A 26,240-nucleotide genomic window follows, 5' to 3' on the forward strand; every position below is an offset into this window, starting at 1 on the left:
CTTTTCATTTGAAGAACAGAACACATTATGGTACAAAAAAATGATTTGCTTTTATTGAGTCTTGAGTTTAAACCAATCAACAATCCAGTCAGCATGTGATGTAACACTGAGTTCAGCTGAGAATGTATAGCAAATGTATAAAGCCAAGTAGGAACTGCTGAAAACGGCAAAACCATCAGCTCTTATGTGATATAACGTTATAAAGAAAAGGAGGATAAGGGAAAGTAGAGAATGTCAGGACATTTGTCTTCAGCTCTGCAGAACTCTGTTAGTGTGAAGTGTCAGCGCCTCACCGACGTGGTTCATCACGATGCTGTAAGGGATCCACACGTTAGACTAAAGGCACTACTCAATCTGAACAGATCACGTGATCACAATAAAGATCTAATCACAAAAGATTTCTGAAGATTCTGAACCTTAAAAACTAAATGGATGAATAATGCGTCCCCTCACCAGCATAACGTCGGGGGTCCGAAGTCTGCGCTGAATATAAAAAAGGACAAACCAGATGCCAGAATCTGTAAATGAGATGGAACAAACATTTATTAACACAAGACAACAAACATAAGTAAACTGCACAGTATTGTGAATAGTGTATAGGCACCATGGGGGTGGAACTTCCTCCTGCTTCACTCTGACAACACACATAAAGACTGTCTCTTGTGCCCAGTGTGTGCCATCCAGAGCTGTTTAAATGCCCCTCTATATGCCCCTCTAATGGGGATATCACATGGCCACGACCCATTAAATGCCCCTCTATATGCCCCTCTATGGGAATATCGCCACGCCACGACCCATTAAATGCCCCTCTATATGCCCCTCTATGGGAATATCGCCACGCCACGACCCATTAAATGCCCCTCTATATGCCCCTCTATGGGAATATCGCCACGCCACGACCCATTAAATGCCCCTCTATATGCCCCTCTATGAGAATATCGCCAGGCCACGACCCATTAAATGCCCCTCTATATGCCCCTCTATGAGAATATCGCCAGGCCACGACCCATTAAATGCCCCTCTATATGCCCCTCTATGAGAATATCGCCAGGCCACGACCCATTAAATGCCCCTCTATATGCCCCTCTATGAGAATATCATCAGGCCACGACCCATTAAATGCCCCTCTATATGCCCCTCTATGAGAATATCACCAGGCCACGACCCAATAAATGCCCCTCTATATGCCCCTCTATGAGAATATCACCAGGCCACGACCCATTAAATGCCCCTCTATATGCCCCTCTATGGGAATATCACATAGCCACGACCCATTAAATGCCCCTCTATATGCCCCTCTATGGGAATATCACATGGCCACAACCCATTAAATGCCCCTCTATATGCCCCTCTATGAGAATATCACCAGGCCACAACCCACTAAATGCCCCTCTATATGCCCCTCTATGAGAATATCACCAGGCCACAACCCATTAAATGCCCCTCTATATGCCCCTCTATGGGAATATCACATGGCCACGACCCATTAAATGCCCCTCTATATGCCCCTCTATGGGAATATCACATGGCCACGACCCATTAAATGCCCCCTATATGCCCCTCTATGGGAATATCACCACACCACGACCCATTAAATGCCCCTCTATATGCCCCTCTATGGGAATATCACCACACCACGACCCATTAAATGCCCCTCTATATGCCCCTCTATGGGAATATCACCACACCATGACCCATTAAATGCCCCTCTATATGCCCCTCTATATGCCCCTCTATGGGAATATCACTACACCATGACCCATTAAATGCCCCTCTATATGCCCCTCTATGGGAATATCACCACACCACAACCCATTAAATGCCCCTCTATATGGCCCTCTATGAGAATATCACCAGGCCACAACCCATTAAATGCCCCTCTATATGCCCCTCTATGAGAATATCACCAGGCCACAACCCATTAAATGCCCCTCTATATGCCCCTCTATGAGAATATCACCAGGCCACAACCCATTAAATGCCCCTCTATATGCCCCTCTATGAGAATATCACCAGGCCACAACCCATTAAATGCCCCTCTATATGCCCCTCTATGAGAATATCACCAGGCCACAACCCATTAAATGCCCCTCTATATGCCCCTCTATGAGAATATCACCAGGCCACAACCCATTAAATGCCCCTCTATATGCCCCTCTATGAGAATATCACCAGGCCACAACCCATTATATGCCCCTCTATGAGAATATCGCCAGGCCACAACCCATTAAATGCCCCTCTATATGCCCCTCTATGAGAATATCACCAGGCCACAACCCATTAAATGCCCCTCTATATGCCCCTCTATGAGAATATCACCAGGCCACAACCCATTAAATGCCCCTCTATATGCCCCTCTATGAGAATATCACCAGGCCACAACCCATTAAATGCCCCTCTATATGCCCCTCTATGAGAATATCACCAGGCCACAACCCATTATATGCACCTCTATGAGAATATCGCCAGGCCACAACCCATTAAATGCCCCTCTATATGCCCCTCTATGAGAATATCACCAGGCCACAACCCATTAAATGCCCCTCTACATGCCCCTCTATGAGAATATCACCAGGCCACAACCCATTAAATGCCCCTCTATATGCCCCTCTATGAGAATATCACCAGGCCACAACCCATTAAATGCCCCTCTATATGCCCCTCTATGAGAATATCGCCAGGCCACAACCCATTAAATGCCCCTCTATATGCCCCTCTATGAGAATATCACCAGGCCACAACCCATTAAATGCCCCTCTATATGCCCCTCTATGAGAATATCACCAGGCCACAACCCATTATATGCCCCTCTATGAGAATATCGCCAGGCCACAACCCATTAAATGCCCCTCTATATGCCCCTCTATGAGAATATCACCAGGCCACAACCCATTAAATGCCCCTCTATATGCCCCTCTATGAGAATATCACCAGGCCACAACCCATTAAATGCCCCTCTATATGCCCCTCTATGAGAATATCACCAGGCCACAACCCATTAAATGCCCCTCTATATGCCCCTCTATGAGAATATCACCAGGCCACAACCCATTATATGCCCCTCTATGAGAATATCGCCAGGCCACAACCCATTAAATGCCCCTCTATATGCCCCTCTATGAGAATATCACCAGGCCACAACCCATTAAATGCCCCTCTATATGCCCCTCTATGAGAATATCACCAGGCCACAACCCATTAAATGCCCCTCTATATGCCCCTCTATGAGAATATCACCAGGCCACAACCCATTAAATGCCCCTCTATATGCCCCTCTATGAGAATATCACCAGGCCACAACCCATTAAATGCCCCTCTATATGCCCCTCTATGAGAATATCACCAGGCCACAACCCATTAAATGCCCCTCTATATGCCCCTCTATGAGAATATCACCAGGCCACAACCCATTAAATGCCCCTCTATATGCCCCTCTATGAGAATATCACCAGGCCACAACCCATTAAATGCCCCTCTATATGCCCCTCTATGAGAATATCACCAGGCCACAACCCATTATATGCCCCTCTATGAGAATATCGCCAGGCCACAACCCATTAAATGCCCCTCTATATGCCCCTCTATGAGAATATCACCAGGCCACAACTCATTAAATGCCCCTCTATATGCCCCTCTATGAGAATATCACCAGGCCACAACCCATTAAATGCCCCTCTATATGCCCCTCTATGAGAATATCACCAGGCCACAACCCATTAAATGCCCCTCTATATGCCCCTCTATGAGAATATCACCAGGCCACAACCCATTATATGCCCCTCTATGAGAATATCACCAGGCCACAACCCATTAAATGCCCCTCTATATGCCCCTCTATGAGAATATCGCCAGGCCACAACCCATTAAATGCCCCTCTATATGCCCCTCTATGAGAATATCACCAGGCCACAACCCATTAAATGCCCCTCTATGAGAATATCGCCAGGCCACAACCCATTAAATGCCCCTCTATATGCCCCTCTATGAGAATATCACCAGGCCACAACCCATTAAATGCCCCTCTATATGCCCCTCTATGAGAATATCACGAGGCCACAACCCATTATATGCCCCTCTATGAGAATATCGCCAGGCCACAACCCATTAAATGCCCCTCTATATGCCCCTCTATGAGAATATCACCAGGCCACAACCCATTAAATGCCCCTCTATATGCCCCTCTATGAGAATATCACCAGGCCACAACCCATTAAATGCCCCTCTATATGCCCCTCTATGAGAATATCACCAGGCCACAACCCATTAAATGCCCCTCTATATGCCCCTCTATGAGAATATCACCAGGCCACAACCCATTATATGCCCCTCTATGAGAATATCACCAGGCCACAACCCATTAAATGCCCCTCTATATGCCCCTCTATGAGAATATCACCAGGCCACAACCCATTAAATGCCCCTCTATGAGAATATCACCAGGCCACAACCAAATAAATGTCCCTCTATATGCCCCTCTATGAGAATATCACCAGGCCACAACCCATTAAATGCCCCTCTATATGCCCCTCTATGAGAATATCACCAGGCCACAACCCATTAAATGCCCCTCTATATGCCCCTCTATGAGAATATCACCAGGCCACAACCCATTAAATGCCCCTCTATATGCCCCTCTATGAGAATATCACCAGGCCACAACCCATTAAATGCCCCTCTATATGCCCCTCTATGAGAATATCACCAGGCCACAACCCATTATATGCCCCTCTATGAGAATATCGCCAGGCCACAACCCATTAAATGCCCCTCTATATGCCCCTCTATGAGAATATCACCAGGCCACAACCCATTAAATGCCCCTCTATATGCCCCTCTATGAGAATATCACCAGGCCACAACCCATTAAATGCCCCTCTATATGCCCCTCTATGAGAATATCACCAGGCCACAACCCATTAAATGCCCCTCTATATGCCCCTCTATGAGAATATCACCAGGCCACAACCCATTATATGCCCCTCTATGAGAATATCGCCAGGCCACAACCCATTAAATGCCCCTCTATATGCCCCTCTATGAGAATATCACCAGGCCACAACCCATTAAATGCCCCTCTATATGCCCCTCTATGAGAATATCACCAGGCCACAACCCATTAAATGCCCCTCTATATGCCCCTCTATGAGAATATCACCAGGCCACAACCCATTAAATGCCCCTCTATATGCCCCTCTATGAGAATATCACCAGGCCACAACCCATTATATGCCCCTCTATGAGAATATCGCCAGGCCACAACCCATTAAATGCCCCTCTATATGCCCCTCTATGAGAATATCACCAGGCCACAACCCAATAAAATCCCCTCAAGATGCCCCACTATGAGAATATCACCAGGCCACAACCCATTAACTGCCCCTCTATATGCCCCTCTATGAGAATATCACCAGGCCACAACCCATTAAATGCCCCTCTATATGCCCCTCTATGAGAATATCACCAGGCCACAACCCATTAAATGCCCCTCTATATGCCCCTCTATGAGAATATCACCAGGCCACAACCCATTAAATGCCCCTCTATATGCCCCTCTATGAGAATATCACCAGGCCACAACCCATTAAATGCCCCTCTATATGCCCCTCTATGAGAATATCACCAGGCCACAACCCATTAAATGCCCCTCTATATGCCCCTCTATGAGAATATCACCAGGCCACAACCCATTATATGCCCCTCTATGAGAATATCGCCAGGCCACAACCCATTAAAAGCCCCTCTATATGCCCCTCTATGAGAATATCACCAGGCCACAACCCATTAAATGCCCCTCTATATGCCCCTCTATGAGAATATCACCAGGCCACAACCCATTAAATGCCCCTCTATATGCCCCTCTATGAGAACATCACCAGGCCACAACCCATTAAATGCCCCTCTATATGCCCCTCTATGAGAATATCACCAGGCCACAACCCATTATATGCCCCTCTATGAGAATATCGCCAGGCCACAACCCATTAAATGCCCCTCTATATGCCCCTCTATGAGAATATCACCAGGCCACAACCCATTAAATGCCCCTCTATATGCCCCTCTATGAGAATATCACCAGGCCACACCCCATTAAATGCCCCTCTATATGCCCCTCTATGAGAATATCACCAGGCCACAACCCATTAAATGCCCCTCTATATGCCCCTCTATGAGAATATCACCAGGCCACAACCCATTAAATGCCCCTCTATATGCCCCTCTATGAGAATATCACCAGGCCACAACCCATTAAATGCCCCTCTATATGCCCCTCTATGAGAATATCACCAGGCCACAACCCATTATATGGCCCCTCTATGAGAATATCGCCAGGCCACAACCCATTAAATGCCCCTCTATATGCCCCTCTATGAGAATATCACCAGGCCACAACCCATTAAATGCCCCTCTATATGCCCCTCTATGAGAATATCACCAGGCCACAACCCATTAAATGCCCCTCTATATGCCCCTCGATGAGAATTGCACCAGGCCCACAAACCCATTAAATGCCCCTCTATATGCCCCTCTATGAGAATATCACCAGGCCACAAACCCATTATATGCCCTCTATGAGAATATCGCCAGGCCACAACCCATTAAATGCCCCTCTATATGCCCCTCTATGAGAATATCACCAGGCCACAACCCATTAAATGCCCCTCTATATGCCCCTCTATGAGAATATCACCAGGCCACAACCCATTAAATGCCCCTCTATATGCCCCTCTATGAGAATATCACCAGGCCACAAACCATTAAATTCCCCTCTATATGCCCCTCTATGAGAATATCACCAGGCCACAACCCATTAAATGCCCCTCTATATGCCCCTCTATGAGAATATCACCAGGCCACAACCCATTAAATGCCCCTCTATATGCCCCTCTATGAGAATATCACCAGGCCACAACCCATTAAATGCCCCTCTATATGCCCCTCTATGAGAATATCACCAGGCCACAACCCATTAATATGCCCCCTCTATGAGAATATCGCCAGGCCACAACCCATTAAATGCCCCTCTATATGCCCCTCTATGAGAATATCACCAGGCCACAACCCATTAAATGCCCTCTATATGCCCCTCTATGAGAATATCACCAGGCCACAACCCATTAAATGCCCCTCTATATAGCCCTCTATGAGAATATCACCAGGCCACAACCCATTAAAATGCCCCTCTATATGCCCCTCTATGAGAATATCACCAGGCCACAACCCTTAAATGCCCTCTAATATGCCCCTCTATGAGAATATCACCAGCCACAACCCATTAAATGCCCCTCTATATGCCCCTCTATGAGAATATCACCAGGCCACAACCCATTAAATGCCCCTCTATATGCCCCTCTATGAGAATATCACCAGGCCACAACCCATTAAATGCCCCTCTATATGCCCCTCTATGAGAATATCACCAGGCCACAACCCATTATATGCCCCTCTATGAGAAGATCTCCAGGCCTCAACCCATTAAATGCCCCTCTATATATGCCCCTCTATGAGAATATCACCAGGCCACAACCCATTAAATGCCCCTCTATATGCCCCTCTATGAGAATATCACCCAGGCACAAACCCATTAAATGCCCCTCTATATGCCCCTCTATGAGAACTATCACCAGGCCACAACCCATTAAATGCCCCTCTATATGCCCCCTCTATGAGAATATCACCAGGCCACAACCCATTATATGCCCCTCTATGAGAATATCTCCAGGCCACAACCCATTAAATGCCCCTCTATATGCCCCTCTATGAGAATATCACCAGGCCACAACCCATTAAATGCCCCTCTATATGCCCCTCTATGAGAATATCACCAGGCCACAACCCATTAAATGCCCCTCTATATGCCCCTCTATGAGAATATCACCAGGCCACAACCCATTAAATGCCCCTCTATATGCCCCTCTATGAGAATATCACCAGGCCACAACCCATTAAATGCCCCTCTATATGCCCCTCTATGAGAATATCACCAGGCCACAACCCATTAAATGCCCCTCTATATGCCCCTCTATGAGAATATCACCAGGCCACAACCCATTATATGCCCCTCTATGAGAATATCGCCAGGCCACAACCCATTAAATGCCCCTCTATATGCCCCTCTATGAGAATATCACCAGGCCACAACCCATTAAATGCCCCTCTATATGCCCCTCTATGAGAATATCACCAGGCCACAACCCATTAAATGCCCCTCTATATGCCCCTCTATGAGAATATCACCAGGCCACAACCCATTAAATGCCCCTCTATATGCCCCTCTATGAGAATATCACCAGGCCACAACCCAATTTATATGCCCCTCTATGAGAATATCAGCCAGGCCACAACCCATTAAATGCCCCTCTATATGCCCCTCTATGAGAATATCACCAGGCCACAACCCATTAAATGCCCCTCTATATGCCCCTCTATGAGAATATCACCAGGCCACAACCCATTAAATGCCCCTCTATATGCCCCTCTATGAGAATATCACCAGGCCACAACCCATTAAATGCCCCTCTATATGCCCCTCTATGAGAATATCACCAGGCCACAACCCATTAAATGCCCCTCTATATGCCCCTCTATGAGAATATCACCAGGCCACAAACCTTTAAATGCCCCTCTATATGCCCATCTATGAGAATATCACCAGGCCACAACCCATTGAAAATGCCCTCTATATGCCCCTCTATGAGGACGATCCCAGGCCACCCAATTATCCCCTCTATATGCCCCTCTATGAGAATATCAGCCAGGCCACAACCCATTAAATTGCCCCTCATATGGCCCCTCTATGAGATATTCACCAGGCCACAACCCATTAAATGCCCCTCTATATTGCCCCTCTATGAGAATATCACCGAGGCCACAACCCTTAAATGCCCCTCTATAGTGCCCCTCTATGAGATATCACCAGGCCACAACCCCTTATAATGCCCCTCTATATGCCCTCTATGAGAATATCACCAGGCCACAACCCATTAAATGCCACCCTCTATATGCCCTCTATGAGAATATCCCATGCACAAACCCATAAATGCCCTCTATATGCCCCTCTATGAGAACTATCGCCAGGCCACAACCCATTAAATGCCCCTCTATATGCCCCTCTATGAGAATATCACCAGGCCACAACCCATTAAATGCCCCTCTATATGCCCCTCTATGAGAATATCACCAGGCCACAACCCATTAAATGCCCCTCTATATGCCCCTCTATGAGAATATCACCAGGCCACAACCCATTATATGCCCCTCTATGAGAATATCGCCAGGCCACAACCCATTAAATGCCCCTCTATATGCCCCTCTATGAGAATATCACCAGGCCACAACCCATTAAATGCCCCTCTATATGCCCCTCTATGAGAATATCACCAGGCCACAACCCATTAAATGCCCCTCTATATGCCCCTCTATGAGAATATCACCAGGCCACAACCCATTAAATGCCCCTCTATATGCCCCTCTATGAGAATATCACCAGGCCACAACCCATTAAATGCCCCTCTATATGCCCCTCTATGAGAATATCACCAGGCCACAACCCATTAAATGCCCCTCTATATGCCCCTCTATGAGAATATCACCAGGCCACAACCCATTATATGCCCCTCTATGAGAATATCGCCAGGCCACAACCCATTAAATGCCCCTCTATATGCCCCTCTATGAGAAATTCACCAGGCCACAACCCATTAAATGCCCCTCTATATGCCCCTCTATGAGAATATCACCAGGCCACAACCCATTAAATGCCCCTCTATATGCCCCTCTATGAGAATATCACCAGGCCACAACCCATTAAATGCCCCTCTATATGCCCCTCTATGAGAAATTCACCAGGCCACTACCCATTAAATGCCCCTCTATATGCCCCTCTATGAGAATATCACCAGGCCACAACCCATTAAATGCCCCTCTATATGCCCCTCTATGAGAATATCACCAGGCCACAACCCATTAAATGCCCCTCTATATGCCCCTCTATGAGAATATCGCCAGGCCACAACCCATTAAATGCCCCTCTATATGCCCCCTCTATGAGAATATCACCAGGCCACAACCCATTAAATGCCCCTCTATATGCCCCTCTATGAGAATATCACCAGGCCACAACCCATTAAATGCCCCTCTATATGCCCCTCTATGAGAATATCACCAGGCCACAACCCATTAAATGCCCCTCTATATGCCCCTCTATGAGAATATCACCAGGCCACAACCCATTATATGCCCCTCTATGAGAATATCGCCAGGCCACAACCCATTAAATGCCCCTCTATATGCCCCTCTATGAGAATATCACCAGGCCACAACCCATTAAATGCCCCTCTATCTGCCCCTCTATGAGAATATCACCAGGCCACAACCCATTAAATGCCCCTCTATATGCCCCTCTATGAGAATATCACCAGGCCACAACCCATTAAATGCCCCTCTATATGCCCCTCTATGAGAATATCACCAGGCCACAACCCATTAAATGCCCCTCTATATGCCCCTCTATGAGAATATCGCCAGGCCACAACCCATTAAATGCCCCTCTATATGCCCCTCTATGAGAATATCGCCAGGCCACAACCCATTAAATGCCCCTCTATATGCCCCTCTATGAGAATATCACCAGGCCACAACCCATTAAATGCCCCTCTATATGCCCCTCTATGAGAATATCGCCAGGCCACAACCCATTAAATGCCCCTCTATATGCCCCTCTATGAGAATATCGCCAGGCCACAACCCATTAAATGCCCCTCTATATGCCCCTCTATGAGAATATCACCAGGCCACAACCCATTAAATGCCCCTCTATATACCCCTCTATGAGAATATCACCAGGCCACAACCCATTAAATGCCCCTCTATATACCCCTCTATGAGAATATCACCAGGCCACAACCCAATAAATGCCCCTCTATATGCCCCTCTATGAGAATATCACCAGGCCACAACCCATTATATGCCCCTCTATGAGAATATCACCAGGCCACAACCCATTAAATGCCCCTCTATATGCCCCTCTATGAGAATATCACCAGGCCACAACCCACTAAATGCCCCTCTATATGCCCCTCTATGAGAATATCACCAGCCCACAATCCAGGAAATCCCTGTACAATCACACTGATGGGCCATGAACCGATAAAATGCCCCTGACATCCATCACTGACTGGAATGCTTCAGAAAACCTTCTGGGAATCTTTAAACTCGACAGTAAAGAAATGAAACAAAGGTGAAGAGTAAAGAATTATTCCTCCAAAAATAAGAAACTGTTAGCTGTTTGTTGTGTTTGTTTGTTGTGTTTGTTTGTTGTGTTTGTTTGTTGTGTTTGTTTGTTGTGTTTGTTTGTTGTGTTTGTTTGTTGTGTTTGTTTGTTGTTTGTTTGTTGTGTTTGTTGTGTTTGTTTGTTGTGTTTGTTTGTTGTGTTTGTTGTGTTTGTTTGTTGTGTTTGTTTGTTGTGTTTGTTTGTTGTGTTTGTTTGTTGTTTGTTTGTTGTGTTTGTTGTGTTTGTTTGTTGTGTTTGTTTGTTGTGTGTGTTTGTTGTGTTTGTTGTGTTTGTTTGTTGTGTTTGTTGTGTTTGTTTGTTGTGTTTGTTATGTTTGTTTGTTGTGTTTGTTGTGTTTTTTTGTTGTGTTTGTTTGTTGTGTTTGTTTGTTGTGTTTGTTATGTTTGTTTGTTGTGTTTGTTGTGTTTGTTTGTTGTGTTTGTTTGTTGTGTTTGTTTGTTGTTTGTTTGTTGTGTTTGTTGTGTTTGTTTGTTGTGTTTGTTTGTTGTTTGTTTGTTGTGTTTGTTTGTTGTGTTTGTTTGTTGTGTTTGTTTGTTGTGTTTGTTTGTTGTTTGTTTGTTGTGTTTGTTGTGTTTGTTGTGTTTGTTTGTTGTGTTTGTTTGTTGTGTGTGTTTGTTGTGTTTGTTGTGTTTGTTTGTTGTTTTTGTTGTGTTTGTTTGTTGTGTTTGTTATGTTTGTTTGTTGTGTTTGTTGTGTTTGTTTGTTGTGTTTGTTGTGTTTGTTTGTTGTGTTTGTTTGTTGTGTACGATGTAGAACAGAATATATGACTCTCCAGAGAACAACACAAACTGACGTGTAATAACTCTGAACACTGTAGTCTACCTTATCTGTGTGTTTGCTGTGTGAAATTAACTGCACATTAAATATTATTTCTAAAGCTATTACATTTGGAATCTAGTAAAAAGTAAAACTCTGACTGCAGCTGGACGAGTCTTTTAGTCAGGAGGAAATAATCTGATGTTCTGTTATAGTCTATTGTTGGTGCGCATTATAAACGTCATCATTTTACATAATGCTGAAATGTCTGATGGTGAATGTGGATAAATCATTTATATTCTGTACGTCCAGTACGTACACACTTAAAGATAAAGAAAAATGGCTCAATAACGATTCACTTCTCTCATTCGTTTGTTATGAAGGATGAAAGACAATCTCTGACCTTGGCCAGGAAGAGCCAGAGCGCACAGTGCTGCGAAGGAAGTCCGTTCTTCAGCTTTACAGACGACAGCACCAGAAAAAAGCTAAGTATAGCACTGTTGGGAAAAATGTATGAGTTAGTCATACATCACTGGGTGTGACGTCATGTGTAGATATACAGAAACATCTCAGATTATTGGACAATCTCTCAACAAAGCGACAACAAATTTACCTCAAAGTTTATTTGGTTTATGTGGAAACTTCTTACCTGGCAAAACATCCACTATGGAACTTGTAGGACGTACGGAAAGGAAACTCCAGAGCTCCAAAAAGATCACCTGGGTAAACAAAAATGGGCCTTGTCTCAAAGCAGCTAATAATAATAATAATAATAATAATAATAATAATAATAATAATAATGAGAAAGATTGAAGCAACATCCTGAGAAGATATGAGGATGAAACCTTGAGAGGAACCAGACTCATTGCTATATAAAAAAATGTAATATGCCACAGTTTATAGAGACGTATGATGACGTATGATGACGTATGATGACGTATGATGACCTGTTGGATGTGCTGCAGTAGCCAACAGCAAGATGCTTGGGGGAGAAAAAAGAAAAGAAAAAGATGGATATATTTATAAACAGCCAACTGATTACACTGTAGAATAAGTATAATAGAGTTTGTTTACCTGACAATGTAGTTGATTAACTGCTGTTCAAGATCACTGAAAAAAACAATAAAAAATATTAACAAGTAATTTTACACACTAACGTCATGAACATTTGCCCCTCAATGAAGACATTCGACCCCAGAGCCCACTGAAGTGAGACAGGTTTGATGAAGCGAAAGCTTTTGTGAGTTTTGTTGCTTTCTGTTGAGTTGAGAAAGTCTGAAAAGTGAACTAGATAAACATTTGCCCTGAACTCCCTTAAAGTTCTGCCCTTCTCCTGGGGTTCCACAGAGACATCCAGAGCTTGAACCTGTGATCTATATATATGATATATTTTGTACTTAACTGTAAATAACTAAAATTACAATAACAAACAATTCAGTAAAATACAGACTAAAAGGTTCTAACACCAACCTCAGATGGCTAGGCTTGGAATTCCTCTGGAACACTTTGTATGAGCCTGAAACAGAAGAGAAACTGAACATTAACATTTCACTGCATTGTATTTACTTTCATTATTATTGTTTAAAGATGATTATATTATACATCACTTCTCTTTAGTCCCCTTATGATCGCTATAGAAATGTTGAATCTTAGCAAAACTTTGTCACATTAAACCGTTACTAAATTTACGACAGACTGTCAGTCGCTCAGCACAAACACACAAACACGTATAGTTAGCATTAACATTTTCAGTAAACTGTGCTACAGTAGCTCTTGTCTAGGAATCGGACCAAACGGATTAGACTTCTCTCCTCCTGTACATCAATGAGCCTCAGGTGGTCCTGTGTGTTTGGACCACTTTTTATAGACACTGTGTACATGTCGCTCGAATCCTTACACTTGTCCATATTTCCTGACCGTTGCCTTATATGTCTCACCCTTTTACAGGTGCCACTGTAACCAGATCATCGTCACTGGTACTAAGCTTATGGCTGATTGGTGTATGGAGCAAAAGAAATCATTAATAACTCATATTCTAGATTTCATAACCAGAAGATTAAATAAACACACTCACCAACACAGCACAAGTGGACGACAGCCCAGACATAACCATTTACCCCAAACTGGAACAGAACGGTGTCACACAACCAAACTGACATCAGGAATAAATAAAGTGCAACACAAGCAAATGTGGTGTCATTTTTGTCTCTGTTGTACAAATAACTAATAAGTTTAATAACTAATAAGTCTATCCAGTAAAATCTGACCTACTTTGGCCCTGTTCGTCAAAATAGAAACACATCAGGAAAAGATGTAAAAAATTCCTTTTCATCTTCAGAACAATCAGCTGATGTTCACCAGTTACAGTTAGCCCTGTTTTACACTCGGCATGGTTTAGGTTCATAAATCACAATGTAGCTTCATACAGCACAGTGAAATGCTTTCCTCACATAAGCACAGGGTCAGACATGATACAGCACCACTGAGGGTTAAGGGGCCTCCCTCAAGGGCCCAACAGTGACAGTTTGGCTGTGATGGGGACTGAACCCTGATCCTCTGATCAACAACCCAGAGCTTTAACCACTGGCCCAGATTATATGTATTTCTTTCAGAATCTTTTTCAGATCTTGTTTTTATTTGGGTTGTTTTGTGTGTATAAAAGATATAAAAGTTATTTTACCTGAAGATTATGAAGTGCAAGTATGACAGCTGACATCAGCACCAGGTTTTCACTTGAGATTATTAGAAATTAAAATTACTTCAGAAGAAACGCAAATAAAAGCCATCGTTACACTGAGAAATGACATTAAATACAGGTGCGTTATAACTATATACAGGTGCATTATAACTATATACAGGTGCATTATAACTGTATACAGGTGCATTATAACTATATACAGGTGCATTATAACTATATACAGGTGCATTATAACTGTATACAGGTCCATTATAACTGTATACAGGTGCATTATAACTATATACAGCTCCATTATAACTATATACAGGTGCATTATAACTATATACAGCTCCATTCTAACTATATACAGCTCCATTCTAACTATATACAGGTGCATTATAACTATATACAGGTGCATTATAACTATATACAGCTCCATTATAACTATATACAGCTCCATTATAACTATATACATGTGCATTATAACTATATACAGGTGCATTATAACTATATACAGCTCCATTATAACTATATACAGCTCCATTATAACTATATACAGGTGCATTATAACTATATACAGCTCCATTATAACTATATACAGGTGCATTATAACTATATACAGCTCCATTATAACTATATACAGCTCCATTATAACTATATACAGGTGCATTATAACTATATACAGCTCCATTATAACTATATACAGGTGCATTATAACTATATACAGCTCCATTATAACTATATACAGGTGCATTATAACTATATACAGCTCCATTATAACTATATACAGCTCCATTATAACTATATACAGGTGCATTATAACTATATACAGCTCCATTATAACTATATACAGGTGCATTATAACTATATACAGCTCCATTATAACTATATACAGGTGCATTATAACTATATACAGGTGCATTATAACTAAATACAGCTCCATTATAACTATATACAGGTGCATTATAACTGTTTTGTAATATTAATAAGAGACGCATGAGGCCGTCACACATATCTGCTATTTTTACTTTAACCTGCTACATAAAGGAAGTTCTGAATATAATTGAATCAAATGAATCTTTACCTGAACATCTTCATCCATGAGGACCGCTTTATAAAGTGCAACCAGAAAAATAAAAAACAAAAAAGAACTGAATAATTGAAACATATATCTACACATAACACACACACACACACACACACACACACACACACACACACACACACACACACACACACATCTTAACAATAATCCAAAACATTATAGAAGTAAGATACGTATGTTTATGTATATAATAACGTGTGTGTGTGTGTGTGTGTGTGTGTGTGTGTGTGTGTGTGTGTGTGTGTGTGTGTGTGAGAGAGTATTTACAGTGTTTTTTTTGCTCCTCACCTCTTTTTGAGTGAATCTAACAATAAGAGAAAAGACGACTTCTGACACATTTTGTAACACAAAAAAGACGGGGACGGGCTGGGGACAGAACAAACAACAAGATGAGACATCAGGTGGATTATACACTCAGTATCTGTACACAGATGTGAGACATACCAGGATGGACAAGGCTTTAGATCCACTGTAAATGTTCCCCAAAAACAGGACTGATGCTGGAAGCCAGGACACGGCTGCAGATCTGATCATTTTAATAAAGGACCATAAAGATCTGCTTTAGTTCTCAACTCACAGCAGACTAAAGAGGAACGAGCCTCATTTATAAAGCTTAATAAATACTAGTTTTTATTCAGAACTCAATCCTATGAGAAATGTGATATTCTTTTGGATCCTGAATTTACCTGGAAAAACTATTTATTTCCACCCATCCCAGTTTCCCAGTCACCCAAAGCAGAAGAGCTCCAGTGCAGGTTTGCCACCTGGTAGGCAAATAAAGTCACATGTTATTAACACAGATAAAGACAAAGTCACATGTTATTAACACAGATAAAGACAAAGTCACATGTTATTAACACAGATAAAGACAGTCACATGTTATTAACACAGATAAAGACAAAGTCACATGTTATTAACACAGATAAAGACAAAGTCACATGTTATTAACACAGATAAAGACAAAGTCACATGTTATTAACACAGATAAAGACAAAGTCACATTAAACACAGATAAAGACAGAGTCACGTTATTAACACAGATAAAGACAGCGTAAAGTCACATGTTATTAACACACATGTTATGAGCTTTACCCCTAAACTCATACTTACCCCTGAAAAACGGTGGGAAATGTAAAGTTCAGGACAGAAAGCACATACTGCAAAAAGGAAATAAGTGTTTTAGCATTTAATGACAAGTCTGAATTGCTCACATCAGTGACATGATCAGTGACGTAATCACACATCAGTCACATGATCAGTGACGTAATCACACATCAGTCACATGATCAGTGACGTAATCACACATCAGTCACATGATCAGTGACGTAATCACACATCAGTCACATGATCAACAGATAAGTGGCATGAGCACACATCAGTGATATGATCAGTGACGTAATCACACATAAGTGACATGATCAGTGACGTAATCACACATACGTGACATGAGCACACATCAGTGACAGATAAGTGACATGAGCACACATCAGTGATATGATCAGTGACGTAATCACACATACGTGACATGAGCACACATCAGTGACGTAATCACACATAATATTGTTACTGAAGTAAATTTTCAGGCTGTTTTTATAATAATATTAATGTTTTTCACCTTATTTGTGAAACAGGATCCGACGAATAAAATACAAAACAAAAGGCCCTGAATGACTCGTGATAAACTCATCGGTCAGAGATCTTCCTTCTGCAGTAATTATAAAAGTTTAATGTCAGTAAATCGGTGATGTAATAAATGTCCATTAAACACAACTTTATCTATCTATCCACGTAAGCGATGATTAATAACTACTTCCGGGGTCACGGTCAACTCGAGCCATACGTTAAAATTCTGTTGTTGTTATTATTATTATTATTATTATTATTATTATTATTAGTCACGAATAAATGGTTATAAAATTGTGACAAATAGTGGATTTTTTTATTATAAAAAGAATAAATAGCATAAATTTTGAAATGATAATACATCCGAGTTTTTAATTAAAAATAACATACATGTACTTTTATTTTGAAAGTTTTTTTTCTGCCGACTGTCAGTTAAATAGACAAACCGAGCTGTAACGAGCACAAAGTGTCTGTTGTGTTGTTGTGTTGTTGTGGGCTTTTAGTTTAACTTCATCACAACTTACACAACAATAATTGTGTTGACAAACTACTATAAGCTCTTTATCAGCTGTTAATTCTGTCATTTAGTTTACTCCGTTTACTCAGTTACAGTCCGCCATTATGGATCAGGTCAAAGAAATAAAGGTGAGTCTGGTTTATTCTTTATAGTTAGTGTGTGTGTGTGTGTGTGTGTGTGTGTGTGTGTGTGTGTGTGTGTGTGTGTGTGTGTGTGTGTGTGTGTGTGTGATTATATTATTATGTGTTAATGTGTTTGTGTGTGTGTGTGTGTTAGTGATTTATATTAGCATGTGTTTTTATATTAGTGTGTGTGTGTGTGTGTGTGTGTGTGTGTGTGATATTATTATGTGTTAATGTGTTTGTGTGTGTGTTAGTGATTATATTAGTATGTGTTTTTATATTTGTGTGTGTGTGTGTGTGTGTGTGTGTGATTATATTATTATGTGTTAGTGTGTGTGTGTTTATATTATTATGTGTTAATGTGTTTGTGTGTGTGTTTTTATATTAGTGTGTGTGTGTGATTATATTAGTGTGTGTGATTATTAGTGTGTGTGATTATATTAGTGTGTGTGTGTTAATATGTGTGTGTGATTATATTAGTGTGTGTGTGTGATTATATTAGTGAGTGTGTGTGATTATATTAGTGTGTGTGTGTGATTATATTAGTGTGTGTGTGATTATATTAGTGTGTGTGATTATATTAGTGTGTGTGATTATATTAGTGTGTGTGTGTGATTATATTAGTGTGTGTGATTATATTAGTGTGTGTGATTATATTAGTGTGTGTGATTATATTAGTGTGTGTGTGTGATTATATTAGTGTGTGTGATTATATTAGTGTGTGTGTGTGATTATATTAGTGTGTGTGATTATATTAGTGTGTGTGTGTGATTATATTAGTGTGTGTGATTATATTAGTGTGTGTGATTATATTAGTGTGTGTGTTAGTGTTAATGAGCTAATTTAGACGTCCATGCCTATAACTACAGCTACACACTCACTAGCCTTAATGTAAAGGTGACGTAATGTTTTTCCCTATGAAGGCTTATTTAAAGCAGCCTTGGATTTTGAGCAACGGTAATGACGTGACAATGACGTCATCGCCAAGCCCAGGGTTTTTCCGTGCGCGCACCCGCCTCGCGTGAACGCGCATTCAAATATAGTCGCTTTATAACGACAACCAACAAAAACCTTTTTTATTTTTTAATGATAATAATAATAATAATAATAATAATAATAACATTCACCCCATCTGTAACTTTTGACTCTACTAAAGAATATTGTCTTTACAGTAGAACTTAAATATAACAAGACAAACACTGATCATATCAATGGTGTTGGACTTGTTCTCTCTCTCCCTTTAGAACCCATGGGGTGCTGTAAATGTGGCAGCGACCACATGTTCCCTGACAGATGTGATGAGTGAACAACTGGCCAAGCAGCTACATGATGAATGTGACTCTTTCCTCACCGGCTCTGAGTGAGTCAGGACCATTGTCCTATTTAATGACCTGCCTTTTCTCTAGTAGCCTCTAATGCCTCTGTTCTACAGAGCCTAGGGCTTTATTTATCAGTCCTTTCTGACAGGTGTGTTTACTTGTGACTAAAGAGGACAAAGGGCTGAAAATGTGCATGATTACATCATCATGATTACATGCTTACAGCAGACCGGCCGTTCCTCTGTTTATACGACATGTCGTAGATGGATGACTAGGTTTTATTTACTCTACGAGTTTTGCTCACTTTCTTTCTTTCTTTATATTCATTAATCAGTACTAATAAAAGAAAAAGATTGTTTTATTAAACTTTCAGAAGAAAGAACAAATATGAAGAAATCTGTTCCAAATTGATAATAACTGTAAGTGAAGTCAGTTGTATGTAAACTTTAAGCTGATTTTTGTCGTCAGTGACGTGGACCTGGCCGGGTTACCGGCGGATACAGATACGTCCAGTGACCTGATGTTGGCTCAGATGCTTCAGATGGAGTTTGATAAGGAGTTTGACACACAACTGCGCAGAGAAGAAAAGAAATTCAACGGAGAGAGCAAAGGTAGATAATCTTTCTCCACAAAGACCTACATGTTTCTCCTGCCATACATATTCTGTAAAGACTTAGTGAGTGTGTGAGAATGAATTGAGCTTCTGTTCAGTTACCTACGTGTGAACAAACACCCTTCAGTTCACACTGAAAATTCAGTAAAAGTCTGTTTTATTTTCTAGCACAGTGTTATGAAATATTGAAGTTCATGAATTAATGTCTTGTCTAGTGTCGGTTTCCTTTGAAAACTACCGCATGGTTCACCCATTTGAGGATAGTGACAGCTCTGATGATGGGGTTGATTGGCAGGACACACGTCATGACCCTTATCGCCTGGGTGAGAGTTTTGTTTTTTTCATATTTCACTTGTTTACCCATCTGCCCAATATAGCAAAGTGTAAAAGTCAAAGCTTAACCTGGGTCTGATGACTCGCGAGTCACGAGCCGTGAGTCTGATGAGTCATTTTATTGTACCAGAGACATTACTGAACTGATTCAGTACGTATTGCACTTTTCAGAGTTGGAGTGAGTCTGAGACGACCCTGTGCTGCCATTTTTAAACTTGACCTTATGTTTGATTAACAGAAAAGCCGACCACTACACCAAAGAAGGGTTTTACAGGGAAAGGCAAGAACATTACCACGAAACATGACGAGGAGGTCTGTGGACGGAAAAACACTGCGCGTATGGATAACGTAAGTTAGTTTAATCTTACTAAACTTAGATTATACAAAATGGGCTTTCCAACGCTCCTGACGCTCCCACCTACAGATCAGCCTTGACATTAAAACGACCTGCCTTATATTGTCGCCCGGCTCCTGACATTAATGTCATGGCTGATCAGTGGCTGCTAATAATAATAATATGTTTATATCAGTTCACTGGGTTAAGGTTATATTTGTCTCCATTTCCTTCATTCCTCTGCTTGACCTTTTTTCTCCTACAGTATTCCTTCTCAAATGTCCCCTGTCTCTCTTTCTGCTCTACAGTTTGCTCCAGAGGTTCATGTTGGTGATGGGATCAGCATGGACCTGAAGTTGTCTAATCATGTGTACAATGCTCTGAAAAGACATTGTCAAGCTGAGCAGAAACGCAGTGCCCGACTTCATGAGAAAAAGGAGCACTCGACTGCTGTGAGTCCTATACAGTAATACAGAGTGTTCGTGACCATCAGAACCATCTTATAACACTTAACAGGCAGAAAACCCCTCAGTAAGGTCTCTTCAGATGAGGGAGTAAACAATGGCAGTGAAGAGACACACACATGTACGTGGTCCTTCCCCAAACTTGTCCTAAAGTTTCCTGATGCAGTTGTCTAATGTTCGTGTGCTGTATAAACACTGGAACTCCAGCCTGGGAAAGTCCCTGTGTACAGACCGGGGGCAATAAAGACAGTGTGCTAAGGTTCAGCATCAGCACCTGACATCACTAATGCTCAGTGTTGAATGGGCAGAAATCCTAAAGTTTAGTGAAGTTCTTTCCCAGAAAGTAACAACAGCAAAAGGAGAATAAATAGATCGGTCAGTTATGACGGCCATGTTGTACCCCAGTAGTGAAGGTCGTTAGCTTCATATAAAAATGATTAATAAAGAATTATATTAACATAAAGATATTGCATTTGCATTTTATTTATTTTAATTGTTTCCATGGACAGGAGCAAGCAGTGGACTCCAAGACCAGATTGCTCATGTACAAAATGGTGAATGCAGGAATCCTGGAGAACATTAATGGATGCATCAGCACAGGAAAAGAGTCTGTGGTGTTTCACGCGGCTGGAGGGAGGTGAGTTCAGCCTCTAGGGTTATTAAAGGATACAAGAAACTCAGAACTTCCTCTTGTTTTAATTATTTATTGTACAAATTCACATTAAATATTGAACATGGATGTCGTGTTCTCGACGTATAGATGAATCGGGTCATTTTCTTTTCACTATTCTGATACCTCACTATTTTGGTTCATCAATAAAAATGGACAAATTTCCATTTCCATCTACCTCCATTAAATAAACTCGTCTTGTTCCTCATCTCCCATACTGGTGTCCTGCTCTAGTGTGTTACTGAGTAACTGGTTTTCCTATTAGATTAGCATTAGAATGTTAATGTTGGATTATTAGATGTTAATATGCTGCTCTGATTTGTCTCTCAGCTTTGAGGAGATGCTCATTCCAGAGGAGTGCGTCCTCAAGGTCTTCAAGACCACACTGAATGAGTTCAAGAACCGAGACAAATACATAAAAGATGATTATCGCTTTAAAGACCGCTTCAGTAAACTGAATCCTCGTAAGATCATCCATCTGTGGGCTGAGAAGGAAATGCACAACCTGGCCAGGTACAACACGAGTGTCCACACCACGTCTCTTCTGTCTGCTGTCTCTAAGGCTTCAGTTCATTCTGCTTTTCAGTTTTATATGTTAACTTGGAGCATTGCATTCAGGTGCATAAATATTGGGACAGTAGTAAAGTTAATTAAGTTTAATCTTTAGTGTCCAGTCGAGTTCAGATATATTCACATATCTTTAAATGTAGTCAAAGTATTTACATCCAAATAAAGTGGATGCTGTATGAATTACAGTACTTTTATGTCCCCACCCTCTCTTTTTTAAGTGACTGAAAGTAATTAGATAAACGAGGATGAACATAAATGACTGCCTAATATCCAGTAATGTAACCCACTGACATCACCTTCAGTTGCTGCTGGTTCTGTTTTGCCTTTCAATAACTTTTGCATTCAGTAAATGAATTCATTCTGACCAGGTCAGGTGGTCGGGTGAGGTGGCCGGGTCTGGTGGCCGGGTCTGGTGGCCAGGTCAGGTGGCCGGGTCTGGTGGCCGGGTCAGGTGGTCAGGTCAGGTCAGGTGGTCAGGTCAGGTGGCCGGGTCAGGTGGTCAGGTCAGGTCAGGTGGTCAGGTCAGGTGGCCGGGTCAGGTCAGGTGGTCAGGTCAGGTGGCCAGGTCAGGTGGTCAGGTCAGGTGGCCGGGTCAGGTCAGGTGGTCAGGTCAGGTGGCTGGGTCAGGCGGTCAGGTCAGGTGGTCAGGTCAGGTGGCTGGGTCAGGTGGCTGGGTCAGGCGGTCAGGTCAGGTGGCCGGGTCAGGCGGTCAGGTCAGGTGGCCGGGTGGTCAGGTCAGGTGAGGCGGGCAGGTGGTCAGGTGAGGCGGCCGGGTCAGGTGGGCAGGTCAGGTGGCCGGGTCAGGTGGCTGGGTGGTCAGGTCAGGTGAGGCGGGCAGGTGGTGAGGTCAGGTGGTCAGGTGAGGCGGGCAGGTGGTGAGGTCAGGTGGTCGGGTCAGGCGGGCAGGTGGTCAGGTGGCCGACAAAACATCTCTCTGAAGCATTAGAATCTGAGCAGATAATACAGCCTTCTACACATCAGAGGTCAGAGGTCATCCTGATGGTTTAATATTAGGGAACCAGTACAAGTGGCAGCCATTACATGTCCATGCCATAAGATGAGGTGATGTGCTTCAGGTCATGATGTTTGGCTAAATCTTAACACACACGTGGTCATGACAGAGCTAAGTAGCTAATTTGTCTTCATGACTTTTGGTCCATTAAAAGAGGACAGGACACACGTAACACCTGAAGGCTGCAGTCCTACAGCTTTAATCCGGATTCATTCTAAATAGCCTCAAAAGCTTTATTGTGTAGACATTATTATTGTGTAGACATTATTATTATGTAGACATTAGTATTGTGTAATGTTGTGTAGACATTATTATTGTGTAGACATTATTATTATGTAGACATTAGTATTGTGTAATGTTGTGTAGACATTATTATTGTGTAGACATTATTATTGTGTAGACATTATTGTGTAGACATTATTGTGTAGACATTATTATTGTGTAGACAGCCACAATTACAGAAGCTTTGTCAGTGTACTGTACATAATATTTGTGGACCTGCCTGTCTTTATGTACACAGGATGAAGAAAGCTGCGATTCCCTGCCCAGATGTAGTGATGCTAAAGAAACATATTCTCGTGATGTCTTTTATCGGTAAGAACCAGGTTCCAGCTCCTAAGATAAAAGATGCCATGCTGACTTCTGAGGACCTAAAGAAGGCATATTACCAAGTACTGGAGGTATAATTTCCTGTTTACTACACACACTGTCCACTTTAATGGGAACACACACACGTCTGCTTATTTATGTAGTTCTACAAACAGCCAATCACGTGGCAGTAGCACAGTGTAAAGCATCGCACAGATGTACGTGGGTCAAGAGCTTCAGTTCATAATGAATTACTCATCAGAGTGGGGAATAAAATCACTGTGGCTTTAACTGTGGGCAAGTTCGGTGCTGCCAGAATGAGCCTGAACAAGTACCTGAGCAGCCTGTGTGGGGAAAATGGCCGAATCCTTCTGATGTTGTAGAGAAGGAACTGACATGAGCGAGTCACATTAGGGACGTGTGAGGTAAAGGGCAGTTTGTCCATGGTTACCTCCAAGGCTGTGAGCTCTGCTAGTGAGTGAACTGTTAGTGAACCCGAACACCTAATAATTTACCTTCAATTCACATTAAGGTCATTGGTAACTTTGTTTATTGTGTATTTAAAAGTCAAGGTACAAGTGGTGATGATATAATTACTTGGGGGTAATTATGCATTTATAGGGCATTTAGTTGACTTGTGTTTCTTCCTAGATGATGCAGCAGCTATATCAGAAGTGTAACCTTGTTCATGCTGACCTGAGTGAATATAACCTGCTCTGGCATGACGGGCAGGTGGGATCCATCTCCTAAAGTCATCTTAGTCTTTGTTGTAAAATGTGTATTTAATAATTATCTCATAAGTATTAGTTTATTTCTCTTAAAGGTGTGGGTAATTGATGTGAGTCAGTCTGTTGAACCTGCTCATCCTCATAGTCTGGAGTTTCTGTTCCGGGACTGCAGGAACGTATCCACAGTAAGTGTGCATCATGTTGTATCTCTACATCTTCTCAGATGCCTCTTTCAGGGATAAATAATGACCGTAATGTATTTTGCATTATTATATATTATAAGCATTATTTTTCCTTCTCATTTAAGTTTTTTCAGAAAGCTGGAGTAGCAGAAGCTATGAATGTGTATGATCTGTTTAACACCGTGTCAGGACTGAACATCAGCAGTGACGACGAGGCCGATTTCATAGCCCAGGTCAGTGTATAATGATAAAATACACCTTCTTTTCCTTACCCAAGTCCTAGATTTTTACTACAACATACTTTTCTTTTTATGTATTCGTGTATTTTACTATATTGGTGTAGACCAGCGTGTCCCAAATCTGTCTGAGTAAAACATAATGGAGTTGTACTGCTTCATAAACATTTCTGTATGTTCATGAGAAGAATCGTAATACTTCATTAAACATTTGCTGGTATCTTTACAGATTCAGGAACTGGAGAAGATGAATGAGGACCATGTCCAAAAGCGAAGCAAGAAAGCCTGTACCAATACTTATGAGAATGGTCCACCCCTTTTAAATGAGGATGATTAACAATATGATGATTAGAGGTGTGAAATGGGAGGATGTTTGAGTGCATTACGCAGCATGTCGTGCTGTCTTGGGCAACTGAAACACGCTTCATTGCTCACCGTCTTTTGATGAATGGCTTAAAATTACATGTAAATGGTGTATGAACACATCAGCTGTAGTAGAACATGGCAGCAACGGACCTGGTTGTCGATCAGTGTTGCAAAATGGGCTAACGATGGGGCAGAATGACATTCGTATAACTAAATGGGGTAAATGTGGCATGGTGCCATATTACTCTCTTCACATTAAACACTAGTTAGCAGGGATCGAATGCTTATTTAAAGCTTTTGGTCTGTGCTAAACATGCTTGAGGTGTTGATGTATTCTGATTGTGGAGTTCTGATGGCTTCATGTGATGTTTTAAAACTCATGAAGAAAATAAAAGTTGAATTAAAGATGACTGACTATGGCCTTGTATTTATGTAGACATCAACAACTAGGCATTAATAATCAAGCCTGAGGCAATGAGGGTAAGGAGTAACTGCCTTACATGCTAACAGGTCAGTGTGATGTCTGGTTTCACTTTACAGTAACTGATGTCACATTATTGGCCTGCATCAAGCAAACAAAACAACTTTAGAAATTAAATTTACTAAAATTTGGTTAAGTGTCCAATGCATTATTAATCTTCAAGACATATCGACTCCTTCTATTCAACATCTGGAAGCCTAATAATGCATCGTGCAAACTGAAGCAAAGTGGTGAACCATCATCTTTGTGAAGAA

General features: G+C 41.8%; 2 protein-coding genes across 2 annotated transcripts; one reads left to right on the forward strand and one right to left on the reverse strand.

Moving 5' to 3' along the window:
* Positions 1 to 25: 25 nt before the first annotated feature.
* On the reverse strand, positions 26 to 17,642 carry LOC113652819 (transmembrane protein 241). The gene is made up of 15 exons (XM_027162102.2): positions 17,444 to 17,642; positions 16,939 to 16,985; positions 16,515 to 16,592; positions 16,273 to 16,354; positions 16,117 to 16,194; positions 15,808 to 15,833; positions 14,727 to 14,778; positions 14,121 to 14,169; positions 13,517 to 13,562; positions 13,121 to 13,156; positions 12,994 to 13,028; positions 12,696 to 12,765; positions 12,450 to 12,543; positions 454 to 518; positions 26 to 313 (listed from the first exon to the last, which is right to left on the reverse strand). Exons 1-15 carry the CDS (start codon positions 17,513 to 17,515, stop codon positions 250 to 252), a joined length of 894 nt encoding a protein of 297 aa, XP_027017903.2. The 5' UTR covers positions 17,516 to 17,642; the 3' UTR covers positions 26 to 249.
* A 261-nt stretch (positions 17,643 to 17,903) lies between these two features.
* riok3 (RIO kinase 3 (yeast)) lies at positions 17,904 to 25,915 on the forward strand. Its single transcript, XM_027162112.2, has 13 exons — positions 17,904 to 18,096; positions 19,335 to 19,450; positions 19,878 to 20,020; positions 20,238 to 20,345; positions 20,594 to 20,703; positions 20,998 to 21,141; positions 21,663 to 21,790; positions 22,154 to 22,336; positions 23,926 to 24,085; positions 24,645 to 24,725; positions 24,817 to 24,906; positions 25,029 to 25,136; positions 25,369 to 25,915. The coding sequence occupies exons 1-13, from the start codon at positions 18,073 to 18,075 to the stop codon at positions 25,474 to 25,476; spliced, it is 1,503 nt and encodes a 500-aa protein (XP_027017913.2). The 5' UTR covers positions 17,904 to 18,072; the 3' UTR covers positions 25,477 to 25,915.
* The last annotated feature ends 325 nt before the right edge of the window (positions 25,916 to 26,240 follow it).

The sequence above is a fragment of the Tachysurus fulvidraco genome, chromosome 3 (genome assembly GCF_022655615.1).
Source record: "Tachysurus fulvidraco isolate hzauxx_2018 chromosome 3, HZAU_PFXX_2.0, whole genome shotgun sequence".
NCBI lineage: Eukaryota > Metazoa > Chordata > Actinopteri > Siluriformes > Bagridae > Tachysurus > Tachysurus fulvidraco.